This window comes from Spinacia oleracea, chromosome 5, assembly GCF_020520425.1.
Source record: "Spinacia oleracea cultivar Varoflay chromosome 5, BTI_SOV_V1, whole genome shotgun sequence".
NCBI lineage: Eukaryota > Viridiplantae > Streptophyta > Magnoliopsida > Caryophyllales > Amaranthaceae > Spinacia > Spinacia oleracea.
In genome coordinates, this window is record NC_079491.1 from 153,703 (window position 1) to 169,176 (window position 15,474).

At 37.3% G+C, this 15,474-nt stretch overlaps 1 protein-coding gene across 2 annotated transcripts in view; it reads left to right on the forward strand.

The window, feature by feature from the left end:
• The window catches only part of LOC110775483 (uncharacterized), a 48,157-nt gene extending 33,223 nt beyond the window's left edge, over window positions 1-14,934 (forward strand). For both annotated transcript variants that reach the window (XM_021980085.2, XM_021980086.2), the window contains exons 15-19: window positions 3,954-4,178; window positions 4,277-4,560; window positions 5,273-5,557; window positions 8,535-8,657; window positions 14,580-14,934. In XM_021980085.2, coding sequence (XP_021835777.1) covers window positions 3,954-4,178; window positions 4,277-4,560; window positions 5,273-5,557; window positions 8,535-8,657; window positions 14,580-14,712 — 1,050 coding nt within the window. In that variant the 3' untranslated portion in view covers window positions 14,713-14,934. The remainder of the gene's footprint in view (window positions 1-3,953; window positions 4,179-4,276; window positions 4,561-5,272; window positions 5,558-8,534; window positions 8,658-14,579) is intronic.
• The last annotated feature ends 540 nt before the right edge of the window (window positions 14,935-15,474 follow it).

The window sequence follows — 15,474 nt, forward strand, 5'->3', positions numbered from 1 at the left end:
ATATTCTTGATTTTTACTTGTTACACTAGCCTGTCACCTTAATTTTTGAATAAAAGTAACTAAACCTTGTTCATTAGAACAAAATATGAACCCCAGTAGGAATTCAGTACAAAGTTTTACGTTTAACCATTATGGCATTGCTATTTCTTGAGATCATAACCATTATCATTATCATTACCCCATTGCCTCAAAGAAGCTCCCGTAAAAAGCGGGGTAAGGGGGGGCCGGACGTACGCAACCTTACCCCTGCAATTGCAGAGAGGTTGTTTCCAATTGACCCAAAAGCGATAACGGGACGACCATCTTCTATGAGATGAACTGATAATTTGTGTAGAAAATTAATGGCAGAAATATGTTTAATTTGCTTGAAAGATGATAAACACAAAATGGGATACAAAAGGGAGTGACTTGAGGCCACCAATCTCCAAAGTTAGTGACTTGAGGTCACCACTCTCCAAAGCCTAAGCTTTACCAAATTTCTCAACATGCCTCTCATAACCTAATGTGCCCTTATTTATAACCATTCTACTACACCTACCTCATTTGTCTTCTACCTAATATTACTCACTACCTATTATACCCTTCCCTTACACTTGGTTCGTTACAATACCGTCCCCCTAAACTTCCACCTTGTCCTCAAGGTGGATAGGTGGATAGTAATCAGCACGAAATTCCCGGCCTTGGTTAATGTCCGTGTGAGAATTGATGGTGAGTCCTTGTACTTCCTTTGGTGGCTGTGGGTTGAGGAAATTAAAAGGAGAAGTGTTGAATGGTTTGGGTGTTTGTACTAGAGAGGTGAATTTAGATGTAGAAGAAAAAATCAGAAAATTGGGAGGTTGTGGGTTGGATAAGTTGGGCAGGAGAATGAGTTTAAAGATGATTTGGGCTGAGATTTAAGTGTGGTGGCCCAGAATTGTGTGGTCTGAACATGAAGTTAGAAGGAGTGTTGACATCTAGAACTAGGTCGGGATGATTAGGTAGATGTAGGGGAGAGAAAATGGGTTCAGAAATTTGGGCCTCAAAAGTGGGCTCTGTCACCTTAATAAAAGTTAAACTATTTTGCATAGGGGTGGTTGCCAACATGTGACAATTCTACTGCTTGAGACTTGCTTTATTAGTAATTACAGAATTGCCCTTATTAGCATCACTTGTATTTGTCTTCTTCCTCAAGCCAACGCAAGACTCAACCAAGCTTCTCCAACACACTCTTTCTTCAACCCCCACTTCTGGAATTTTCTTGGAGTTGTCTTCGACACGCCACCCAAGACATCATGAAAAGGAAGCGAAGAGGTTTTAAGAGCCATTTTGATTTAATCCATTACATCCCACGACCAAAAGAACAAATGAATCTTTGGCTCCATCGGAAATGGACAATGACCAATGGCTAATGGCTTAGTAAGGGTACAAATTTACTATTTTCTTGCAAGTGCAAATCTGAAATTCAGAGACAATCAAATATTCCGCAGCTTTGCAAAACAAAGTTATACTAAAGAGTGAAGACAGCCCGAAGAGAAGGTGTTGAAATTTTGAAATAGTAAGAATCTAATGAGCAGCTCCCACCTTCCCTACAACCAATAGAGGGGAACAGATGTGTTAAAAAGAACGTTGATCTGGGGACTTATGAGGACCAAATAAAAGCCTCAAGGTTCGGATGCCTGTTAGGGACATCTAGATTGAATAAAGTAAAGCCCGTGACCCAGGATTGGGGGCGTACCAAAATGTGGTGGGGGGGGGGGGGGGGGTTGGGGTGGTGTGATGTACTAAAAAAACATTGATCTAGGGACTTATGAGGACCAAACAAAAGCCTCAAGGTTGGGATGCCGGATAGGGTCTTAGGGACACCCAGATTGCATAAAGTAAATCCCGTGACCCAGGATTGGGGGCGTACCAAAATGTGGGGGTGGGGTGGGTGTTGATATCCCAGTGTTATCATCTGATTATTGTTATTTCTTAAGGGATTACACTTTGATGAAGTAATCAACGGGTATAGAAATGCATTTTGGCGTTCCTGATAATACTTTGTCGAAAGATTTTCTTAAAGGACTTATTGTAAGGGATTGGCAGGCTGTTATTGACTAATTCTCCTATGTCGTAAGCACTTTCCTGTGGAGATAGTTTTTGAACCAGTATTAAGACGGCTTGGATAGGTGACCTATCCGTAGGACCCAAGATGGTCTATGAGAGTTCATTCGAGGAGTATTATTTAGGAAGTGTAGGTTGATCTTCTTGTGGTACTTTAGGAATTCTTTTATGTTGGGTTCTTTTTAAGAGTGTGAATTTCACTTTTCCAACCTTTTATGGGCGTTTGGTATGGGATTTAAAGAAAGTGAAACCAGCGAAGGTAATCCCTTCCTTTGTTTCCCTTAGATGTTTGGTTGGTTTTTTATGACAATCCCTTTCCCCCTTTTCCTTTTTGGAGTTCCCCTAAATCTTTCTCTACTGATTCCACCTCCTCGAACCCGAACTTGTTTACCTCATGACCATATTTGACTAACCTTACCACCTTCATCCCAACCCAACTGGAAATTTTGGACCACCATGTCCCCACAAATAATCGACCCATGAACAACATCACCAACACCAATAGACACACCCAGAGTTACCTGGTTCGCTTCGGTTCGGGTTCGCGGTTCGCGGGTAGCTGATTTTAGGTTCGCGGGAGGGGTATGGATTTTAGGTTAGCTGATTTTAGGTTCGCGGGAGGGGTACTCCCTCTTCCAGAAAACTTACCCACCACCACCTCACTACCGCTCTCTAGAAAACCTGTCGGCCACCACCTCCTCCTTTGATCCTCCACTGCGACCATCACCACCTTCTCCTTTTCCCCACCTCTTACTCTCTTCCCTTTTCTTAATCTCATTTTCTCTCCTCCCATCCTAAAACAAAAATGGCCTCTGAGTCTCCTTAACCCCCACCATGGCCTCTTCCTTCCTGGTATTCCAGTGCCCTAAACCCACCGGAAAAATCCTCCTGAACCACCTCCTCCATAACCACTGCCTTCTCTTCCATACCCTTCACCATCATGAGTTCATGACCACTGCCTCCAATTCCATATCCACCACCACTAGATCTTGTACATCTGCCTCCACCACCGTCATATTCACTGTTGTTCTTCCTCCCTCAAACTGATTAAGTTTTCCATTCTTGTTTGTCAATTGTTCTCCAATGTTCAATGTTCGCAGCAAATTTCAAAAAGTAAATTAAATTTAACTGGCCTGGCCAGCTTCAATGAGTTTTTTTTTAATGAGAAAATTTAACAAACAAAAGGCAGCATGGTGGTTGTTATGTGATTAATACAGTTCATTTTTTAATTAAAGAAAAGCATGTTCAATCTTTTGCATTTGCCAATTAAAAACATGAGTTTAAGAGAGAGGAAGGTTGAAGATGAGTTGAAGAGAGAGAGAGAGAGGGAGTCAGGGGTCCATGCATGTGTTGGGTAAAAGAAGGGGAATCTCTATATTTTATTTCTCTCTCATGGAATCTTTAGCCCATTTAATATTGCATTGCTTTCTCCCCTGATTCGACAGAGGGAGTAAGATTAATGAGAAAAAAGTTATTTTCATTTATTTTAACATTCCAAGTTTATTGGAGCTGAGAGGAAAAGTGTCTGTCATTTCTTTTCCCTATATTCATAATAAGTTTATTTTTTAACATGTACAAGTACTTCAAAGTTCAAACTTTCAAAGAAAGTATCATTTTGTTGTTTTTTCCAATTTTCCTCAAAGGAGTCCTGGTTGCCTTTTTATAAGCAATGGATTCTTTGCTTATTTAATCAATTCTTTTCTTATCAGAAGAAAATAATCATATTTACCACTGGTTTAGCTCTTGCCAGTTTGCTGAATTTGAGATGGTTGAACATTGTAGCCATGTGCTAAGAAAATTTAACTGTACTAGTAGTTTTTACGTAATACTTGTCAGATTATCTTCTTATGTATTCGTTTCCATTTACTTAGGTGGATGGATACCCTGTCTACAGCATGGCAACTCCTACTATTACTGGTGCTAGAGAGATGTTATCTTTCTTGACAGGTAGTGCATCTATTGATGGCGGGAAAAAGGTAATAATAACTGATTTGAGAGAGGAAGCTGTGGTTTACATTAGTGGTACACCTTTTGTGCTCCGAGAACTGAACAAAGCAGTTGATACACTGAAAAATGTGGGGATTACTGGTCCAGTGGTTAGTTCCTACTGCCTTATACATCATTAACAAAAGAAGAAGCCTTAAAGTAAAGAAAATAAAAACTTACTGCTCTCCCTCATCTGTAAACTATGAAGGTGGAACACATGGAAGCACGTCTTAAAGAAGATATAATATCAGAGATTACTCGAACTGGTGGACGGATGCTTTTGCATCGAGAAGAACACAGCCCGACGCTAAATCAACCTAATATTGTTGGATACTGGGAGAATATTTTCACAGAAGATGTCAAGACCCCTGCAGAAGTTTATGCAGCTTTAAGGGATGAAGGCTGTGATGTAACATACAGGAGAATACCATTGACCAGAGAGAGAGAAACTTTGCCATCTGATATTGATGCAATCCAGTGCTGTAAAGACGAGTACGTAACATTGCTATCTTTTTATTCTTGTTTCAACTGTTAGTCGGGGCAGCCATATCAACTGTTAGTCGTGGCAGCCATAGGCAGCTGCAAAGTCCTCCCGCCTTATAGTACAAGGCTCTAATTGCTGATAAAAAAAGAAGCCAAAACCAGATGACTTAAATGACTTTCCAACAATCAGAACTTACTATAATGACAGGAGGAGAGGAAAAACACCAAATTTTTACCTTTCTCCCTTTTTTTTCTTGTTTCTATCAGTCACAGAGTGACAAGTCATGTCAACTCCTCGTTTTTGTAGTTTAAAGGAAATATGTTATGTAAGGTGTGGCCACTTCTTTTGAGAATCTCAAAAAGTCACGTGAACCCCCCCCCCCCCCCAAACTTTTTTGCAAGGCTTTTAGTTTAATGTAATTTCTATTTTACCCCTCTGTGACAACAAGCAATACCATTATGATGTTTTAAAAAAAAAACTAAAGGTGCGCGGTTCGCCTTGCGCATAGGCTCCAGGGAATTTTGCGTCTTGATGGGCCTCGCGCCTTTTAAAGAATAAGCTTACTGGACATTATACAATATTGGATTATATGGCACCTTATATTCTGAATACCATATCAATTCTGCATGCATAAACAGAAAGCCTTTAATTTGCAGGTCGAATGCTATTTATTTACCATATCAATTCTGCATGCTTAAACAGAAAGGCTTTAATTTGCAGGTCTGCAGGATGCTATTTATTTGTGTCACATACAGGATTTGGAGGAGTGGCTTACGCAATGTCAATCATTTGTGTAAGACTATATGCCGATGGAAATGTACATCATCATGTTCCCTCTTCATTCTATGCCATACCTACTCCACTTAATGTACCTGATGTCCAATCATGTTGGGCTTCTGATGAAGCGGCACTGAAACTAGGTGACTATCGGGATATACTCAGCCTAACAAGAGTTCTTGCTCAAGGGCCTAGGAGCAAAGCAGACGTCGACAATATCATAGAAAGGTAAGAATCTATTGAAGTGAGTATGGTTGGAGCTTAAGTGCATGCCATGCAATATAGCATAATCGGCAAATACGGGTCGAACCCACAAGGATGAGTGTACAAAAGTTATGTCAAACTACTCAATTATATTAATTGTGTAAAATCCTAATATGACTTCTGTCATAAAAATAGTAATGCAAAAAATGAGCAAGATGTAAACATTACTAATGATTCTAAAATTAACATGGAGTCACTTCGAAGAATTTGGAACTGCATTCGTAACATCAGTGTAGACACAAATATTTAGGAGAATGGAGGAAGGGACCACCCAGTGGGTAGTTTTACTTTTACGAAGAAAAACTTACATATTGTTAGGGAGTTTAAATTGGTTCCATATAGTGGTCCAAGGGAGGTTAGAGAGGGAGATACCTTAAAAGGAATATAATTTTAAGTGAGTAGAATTTAAAAGAACGGGCGAAAATGGAAAGTAAGTAGAACATAAAAGAACATAGAGAGTACTTAGATGGAATTTTAATGCCAGGGGTTCAAAATGCAATACCTAGGAAAATCAACGACAAAATCGCTAGAATAAAAATCAATTAGGTAAAGAAGCCATTACCAGATCTAATTTGAACAATGAAATTAATGACAAATGTGAAAATTGAATCAAAGAACAAGAAAAAATTACCAGAAAATTTGCAGTTGAACTAAATAACAAAGGGCATAAAAAATCGAACCAGATGTTGCTACCCTGATCTGCAGTACGCTCTTTTTGTAATGAATGGAGATTGGAGAATGGGGTGTTTATATCCTAAAACAACATTAAGAAGATAAGAGAAAACTATCTTCATAATAAGATTTTCTATATCCTCGAGATCTTCGGCGATTTTGCTTGACCTGAAATCCTCTCTATCTCTCTATCCTTTATGGAGAAGGAGGAAGTGGCAGTGGAGTTTCTCTACAATTGCATAAAACACATTTCTCTTTAATTTCTCTTCAGTTGTTTTATGAGGAAGTTTTTTTTTCCATATCTCTTTGTTTTCTTCTTGTCAATCTTTGGCAACTTTAAATAATACTCCCTCCGTCCCTTTTTATTTACGTATTCTGTTTTGAGTGTCCCATTTTAATCTTTACTTTTGGAATATTTCCTTTTATATAATAACATAAATACCCCTAATATTCTATCGAAAAGTGTGTCAAGTCATTATTTTAACCAATGAAATCAATTGGGCCATTTAATCTCTCACACTCTCCCATTGAAATATTAAACCTCTCACACTTTTTCAATATCAGAATTTTGGATAAAAGTGAAAATATTATAAATAAACGTAATTTGTATTGTAAATAAAGAAAAAAAAGGAATCTCAATCCATATATATAGAGAGAGTGGAAAGGAGCAATTGTTGTGGGATTAGGGGGTAAGATGGTAGAATATGTTTTGCTAAATAGAATAAAGTGGAAATGGGTACATCAAACATAAACACCTCAAAATGGAAATTGGATGCACAATTACAAAAATAAAAATAAAACAAAACAGATGAAGAATAAAGAATAGACGCATATGCTCAGCTGTTTCGCTTACCCTTGATGACCATAACCAGACTACAATAGATCTCATACGCCTCTCCAAAAACTTAAAAAATGAGAACAAAAATACAACAAAATAGAACGAGTCTTTATGATCCACCTCCCCCCTTACAAAGATCCAATTCTATACCTTTTTGTCAATCTAGGCTCTTAAACACCTCTACAACTCCCTCATTTTTTAAGGATGAGCTCTTTGATGGATTGTTCCAAAATGTAAATGAAGGTATAGAATTGGATGTCTTCTTGGGATAAACAAACAAGAATTAGTTTAATATATCACTAAAAAGGTTAAGTTAGTGGTTCTTAGTGATTTTTTAGAATAGGAACGAAGCAAAAGTATTGGCTTTTAGTATAGAGTTTTTCATGCCGGTTTGTATAGGCTAATAAGGGGTAAAGGTGAGAATAACAGTTTGTTAGAATAAGAATAAAGTGATAGTTTAACCAACAAAAAGAAGGAAGAAAACGAAAAGTGTAGCAAACAAAAAAAAAACTAGGAGGGAGTTGGGTTAATATAGTACTTTTTTCTCATGAATAAAAGGATAGTTGGACTGAATCTCACTAAAATATTAGGAAAAACAATAAACATACTCACAATATATTTTTTTTTATAGTTTATGGAATATATATATGTTACATCCTTATTTATCACTTCCTCTGTTTTTTTTTTACTTGTACCATTTTTCTTTTATGGAAGTTGCATATTATTTGCATCATTTCTTTTTATGGTATGTTTTTACATTCTTTTTGACTAAATATCCACTTCACCCTTACTCACATTTCACACTAACCATTGTTACCTAACATCCTAACCTTTTCCTCTCTTTTGGTTGTTATCATATAGGCAATTTTGATATGTACAATTTTTCTTAATTTGTGTGCCCAACCCAAATGATGCAAGTACAAAAAACGGAGGAAGTATATATGAGATTAAATTTGGGACCATAGCATACTAAACGAAAGTGCTTCTTTCTCTCCATTGTTGTCATACGGCTTCTTCTGACACTAAGCCAATCATACTTGGAAAAACGAGATGTAAAACAATGAGAAAATAAAGTTGATTTTCAAAAGCCCAACTTCTCTAAATAGCAATCAAGCATTCAAGCCTAATTAACTGAACAGTTAAAACATTAAGCACCGATGCCACATGCAAAATTGTGCCAAATCAGCCACTTACACCTGAGTTATAACATGTCTCACCGATAAAATTTGATTTTTACTGTATAAAGTTGATGAGTGCATGGATATTCAGCGTTTTAGCTTTTTTAAAGTATGATTGGTTAATATTAGTTGTTCCAATCCCCTAGCAATCATGTTTATGTAAGAAACTTAGTGTTTAAGCTAATAATTTTAATGAAACCCAATTGCCTTTACATTCAGCATGGTTAATTTTTTGTTTGCTCTATCTTTAAAGGTGTTCAGGAGCAGGACATATACGTGATGATATTGTTTACTACACCAAAGAACTGAAGCAAGCATGTGATGGCAATGAAGAGCATCAGGCATACCTAATTGATATGGGTGTAAAGGCATTAAGGTTGGTCAAATCGCTTTTTAAAACTCCAATTTTGTAGAACCTTTTCTTTACCTTTATTATTAGGTCATATGGAAAAGAAGCCTTTACCCTTAACCTGCTAGGTTATTACTCCCTCCATCCCAATTTAATCGTCGCATGTAGGTTTTCACGGAGTTTTATGCGATAAGTTATTGTGTGCTTATATTAAATTTTAATAGAAAACTAGATGTGATGGATGGATAGTGGAGTAATTTTTTAATTGAATGTGAGAGGGAGTGAGACCATGATATTTTAGTAGTTGAAAGAGAGACGTAATAAAATATTAGTGAGTCCATGGCATAAAAGAAAATGCGACAATTAAATTGGGACGGATGTAAATAAAAAGTACGAAAAAAATTGGGACGAAGGGTGTAGTACACATGAGGCAGAAAAAGAGGAACACCAAAGTAATAAAACTTTGAGGAGGGTAAATGGCTTGCTCTACTTCAATGACCAACAACATGCTCTCACTAGGCATTGTTGGTCTTCACTCTGTGTAACTTGTCGCCTTTCCTTCTTCATGTCACATGCAAAAAATTTCATCTTATAGATATTTAACATATACTATTCATTTGGAAGGTGTTTAGTTCATTTAGTTAGAATTGAATGGAGTGAGATACTATACTAAGCGGTCGTTTGGTTCAAAAAATTGGAATGTAATGGATTGTAGACCCATACCAGGGAGGTTTGTGTTTGGTTTGCTTAGGGAATGGATTCTATATCATATGCCCATTGTTTGGTTTTCTTTATAGATAGATTATGTATCACATACTACTATTTCATAATACAATCAAGTTACAGGCAGTATACTTGTTATTTTATTTGTGTCAAAAGAAAATGGAAAAATTATTTTTAATAATCCAAACATTTCGATTATTATCTAATAGTGCAACCTTTATACCTTATTAATTTTTATTGCACCCAACCAGTCACCAATCCAATATAGCAGGTAACACGTACGTGTTGTGCATCCATTCGCTATAATTTTTTATATTTTAAAAATCTTTTTTTTTGCTTTTTTTTTTTTGCTTTTCCTTCCTTCTTTCTGATTTTTTCTTTCTTCTTCCTTCCACCTTCATTCATGGCGGCTATTTTTTCTCTAGTGGAGAGCTTAGCCCTCCTCCCCACTCTCTCTCTCTCTCTCTCCACCACCACCACCACTATAAAACCATCGCCTTCCTCCGCTCTTCCACCACCTCCCCCACTACCGCCACCCTCATCTCCTTTCCCCTTTCCTCCACCCCGTAACCCACCGTCACTTTGTCCTCTCACTTTCCCTCACCCCGCAACTCCTCGCCATTTTTCTCTACGTCATTGCCTGTCTCATCCTCATCATTATCATTATCATTACCCCATTGCCTCAAAGAGGCTCCCGCAAGAAGCGGGGTAGGGGGGGGGGGAGGGTCGGGTGTATGCAATCTTACCCCTGCAATTGCAGAGAGGTTGTTTCCAATTGGCCCAAAAGCGACAACGGGACGAAAACGGGACGAACATCTTCTACTTCATGGAAAGGAAGCGAAGAGGTTTTAAGAGTCATTTTGATTTAGTCCATTACATCCCACAACCAAAAGAATAAATGAATCTTTGGCTCCATCGAAAATGGACAAATCAGTGAAGCATCCTTGAAAGGAGATTGAAATGAGCAACCACCGTCACCACCGCAGCTCCACCATCACTGACATGCCGCCTCCTGAAAACCTTTTGGCTTCCACCATCTGAACCCAAAAAATATTTACCCATAAAAACCTGCCTAATTAAAGCATTCGGTGGTCGAAAATCGCAACACAAACTCACGCACAATCCCTCTTCCCTCGCTTCTGGTGCACCGCCACACAACCTCGGCTCCACCAGTCCACCACCTTTGAACCACCCAGCAACGTGCCTCCATCCACTTTAATAAAACACCGATCATTTTGGACCAACCCATCTCACCTCACGGAAGCCCAACCCATTTTCTACTCCTCCTCTGCTTCATGCCTCACCAAGTATTGATGTTGAAACGCATTACTATACATAAATCAAACATCAATCTTTACTTATTATGATTATTTTTTTTAAAACAAAAACTAAAAGCCGACCTTTTTAGCCGGTTTCCCGTCATTTAGGTGCAATTAAAGGTAATGGGGTGCAAATGTTAGATTATTAGATAATAATCTAAATGTTAGATTATTAACGGAAAATCGTCGAAAGGTTGGATTATTTAAAACAAATTTTCCAAAGATAATTGTGTTCTCTCCAATTAATTTCATCCTTAAAAAAATAAAAATTATGCCGATCCATATAACTTTTAAAAAAAAATTAAAAAAATAAAGGGAAAAAAGCACAACATTACAAAGATTTTGCCGAAACAAAAAAGGATTAGGTGGAATGGCAGTGATGCATATCATGTTGCAATACCATCACAGTCATTTACCAAAGTAAGGATTTTAGGGAAGAAAAATAAAAAAAATTAAAATTTACACCGGAGATCAAGAAATGATGATTGAAGGTTGTCGGATCGAAGTCACCGGTGATACCTCTTAGAGTAGCAGCATCATTGATCGTCGATTACACCAGGGAAGATGGATGGTAGTTGATGATTGAAGGTGGTCGAATCGAAGGTCGCCGGTGATGGTCATTGGTCGATTATGGTGGACAATTGCAACCTCCTCTCTCTCTTTCCCTTCTCTTTTGTGATTAGGGTTAGTATTTGAATGGAATGGATTATGAATCATGTGGTAAGAGGTGGGTATAGATTTCTAGGGGTATGGGTGGAGATAGAACCCTTCTTGATATTTTACTCCATCCAAAAAGCCTCAACCAAACAATAAAATGAATATAATGGATTCTAACTTCATTCCAATCCATTCCAAAATAGACAACCAAACGACCTCTAAGTAGGTGTGGATTCAAACCCAATACTAGTCTGAACATTTTTGTTTTGATCTTAGAAGTTGGAATGAATTATGTATTATTATCTCTGGTATTTGGTTCATTGTTGAAAATCGTAGTATATACCAGAGGTGGACACGTGACGTGACGTGTAGGCCTACATGTCGGGTCCCTCATGCCCTAACGGATGACGGGTTGTGCCTAAACGGGTCAAAAGGAAGGTCGTGTCGTGACGGACTCGTGCCTCTCTTTCATAAATGAGAACGATGCTTAGCCCATCCCAAGATGTCGTGGCTGGATTATAAGGGATTGTGGTGGAGTTAGAAACCTTTTGGTATAATTGCAGTTCAAAATAACCCAACCAAGCACTGAAATATAATCCATTCCAAACACCCCATAGTCGCATGGAAAAATTACATTGAATAATTCAACCTTTGACGATTTTCCATTATAATACAACCTTTTTGAACTATTATCTAATAATCCAACCTTTTGACCCCATTAATTTTTATTGCACCCAACCGGTCACAAACCCGATACAACATGTAACCTATAACGTATCATGCAATTATTCGCTATAATTTGTTTATTTTTTGAAAATTATATTTTTTTTCTTTTCCTTTTTCCTTCTGTTCTTTATTTCCTTCCTTCTTCCTCCAGCGGCAGCAGACACCTCCCCTCTTTTCCTCCATCTTCCTCCACCGCCCTACATCCCCTTTTTCTCTCCTCCTTCCTCCACCGCCACCCTTGCTCAAATCCCCCTACCATTATCATCATCATCAATTGATCATCAGTCATCCCCTTCCTATGTTTCTGATGAGCTGAGTACTGATTAGGTGAGAGAACAACGATTGATTAGATGATTCGATAATTGCTCATTTCTCAATTTAAGAACCATGGAGGGGGTGAAATATTGATCGAGGTTGTTTGTATTGTATCAATGCAATGATTGAAGGGGGGGGGGGGGGGGATTGATTTTGATGCTTTTGTTGGGGTTAGGGATCTGTTGGATTTCAAGTCGATGGCTAATCCGGGGCATTTTTTTCGACTTTTGGTTGGAATTTGTGAAATTATTTAAAGGATTTGTGCAATCTTGAGTGAAAATGCTGAATGATTTAGTTGGGAAATATCGGTGATGATGATGAAATTGATGATGGTATCTATGATTGTGGGGGAAAAAGATTGATTTTTGAATCGGAATTCGATTGGGTTATCTAGTTTTGGGGATTTCAACAAACATACTTAAGCATGGAATGTAAGATTGAAGTACATAGGCATATGCTTGCTACTGTTAGAGGTATGCTATGTAACACTGGGATCCATAGTCAGATGATGTTATTGTAGATTGGTTGGTTTATTAGATCCATAGTTAGGCGGGAGAATAGTGATCGGCCATTGTCGATTGAGGGCGTTAGAGAAGGCAAACTGAAGACAATCTTAATGGAGGAGATATTAGAGAAGGTTGTGAGGGAGAAGGCTATGGAGGCAGAAAGGAGGAGGCGGCAGAATAAATAAATAAAATTAGTATTAAAAAAGTGGACCTACTTGGCCGGTTCCCGTCATTCAGGTTCAATAAAAGTTAATGTGGGTATAAAGGTTGGATTATTAGATAATAATTCAAAGGTTGTATTATTAACGGACAAAACGTCGAAATATTGGATTATTCAATGTAACTTTTCCTAATAGCATCCTCTTTATAGATAGGCAACCTCGATTTTGGGCCTTCCGAAAAATGATAATCTTCATTGGGATCAACAAAAGCTCACGTCGAAGGAAAGTTTGACCATTTATAAAAGTGTGACGAGGTTCCTTGTTCCTTCCTAAAACTAAGCGGTAATGCTTGGAGTAGCCACTATACTTTTTAGTCATTCTCCCTTTTATTCTTCAATGTGGCACAAGAGTAAGGTATCTAGTAACACTATCCTTCACATGTGAGCCCGTCTTTTTCTTGCAATCTGGTAAGGTCACAACATCCTCGCGGAGGCCTTTTATACTTCCCACATTATGTTAAATGGCCCCTACTTTGACGCAATTAATTTTGTTGGGGTACTTGCTCCAAACAGATTTTCCAATCTTTTCCTTCTTGCATTCTTCAAATCAATGATAAATCATCATTTGGACAAGTACATGCTGATGCCGGAGGAGAACCTTACTGAATACAAGCGTATCTTTCTCATCCTAAAACCAACTGGTTATAGGTAGATTAGCCCCCTAGGAAATAAATTAGTCATTTCCCCTCTTATTCTTCAATGTTGAACAATAGTCCAAACTCCCCATGTGGGGTTATATCTCAACAAAAATGCATATTTACAGGATATCAATTCAAACACGGTCTTGTTTTTGTGAGGCATGTGGGAGAGTATTTTGGTTGTACTGCTGTAAACTTGTGGTCAATGGATAAGGGATGGGGGTACTAGAGTAAGCAAGTCGAACGTTGTTTTATAAACGGAAGCCAACTACATGATGCCACATGGTTCTGTTGATGATGTTAACCGAAGACATCCCTAGAGTTGGGACTATTCTCAATTAATCAAATGGTGGGAATACTTAAGAAGGACGTATGTTCAAGATTACTAGATAAGATTGTGGAAGTTGAGATTGCAAGATTTCTACGCTTATGAATCATGCTGATAAGTATTCAAGGTAGATTTGGCTCATAACTAGGAGATTGTGGTAAGAGGGGAACAAGTATGCACATTTAGTGGCCCTGTCCTTTTTTGCTATCTTCCCGGATACTTAAGAGTTTGCTACTTTGCTCTAATCGGCATCCTATTTTGAAATATTGGTTGTGATTGCAATGTAATGTTACTCTTCATGTTCCATCTTCCAGCCATAACACGTGTTGATGTAATGTGACTTGTTTCCCTTGGTTAAAATCTAATTGTTGATGGTGGTTTTTTCTTCAATCAAAGATTCTGCCTTAATAAAATAAAAAATAAAAGTTATTTGCTTCGTTTTACTCTGAAATTTTTGTCAAGTTATTTGATTATCCATGTATGAACTTCAGAGTAATTTCCCTGATTCAATCTGCAGGAGATACTTTTTCCTGATTACATTCAGGTCTTACCTTTACGATGTTTCTGGTGCTGAGATTACATTTTCGTGCTGGATGGATGCTCGACCGGAACTTGGCTATCTATGTGATCACCTCAGAATTGATAAATAATTTCAAAATAGTGAAACAATATTCTTTTTTACAAAGTTGTTTTCTCCCTGTGAATAGATTGTACAAAGTTATTCTCTGTCATGGAATTACCGGTATTAGTCCGTCGAAAAACTGGTCTTGTTGACAAGGTTATGGTCCAATGAAATAAAGATGTACTAGTATAGTACCCGTGCGTTAAAAAATATTATGATTTATACGAAGTATATGTCAGTATTTCAATCATATTGCCTAATTATTCAATGTTCATTTACTATCAATTATTCGTGCTAAAAAGTAGTTCTAAGATGCACTAAGATAATTTTATTTCGATGATCACAAATTTAGTTGTTTACAACTCATTCAACACAAGTTTTAAGAAATTTACGCTCTATATTTTCAAATAATTGTATATGCAAAGTTTCACATCAAATTTTATACTACTATAAGAATAAAATATATTGATAACAATTATCAATTTTTTACAACTCTTTAATGTTTGGTTTTAATGTGATACAACTAATTACTTAAAATGTTTGGTACTTTTAAGTTTCCAATATGATTCAAATATTTATTTTAAAAAAATTATATAAATGTTGGTGATTAAGATAGATTTTTTTTTTCATATAGTATTGGGTTTTTATTTTGATATGAGATATTGGTAATCAAAAATAAAATATTTGGCTCCAAATATTTTGGGTTGTAAGGTACTTTAAAGATGGAGGAACATTAGGAAAGTCGGGATATTTCTTACTCCATACTCCCTCCGTCCTATAATATAGTGTT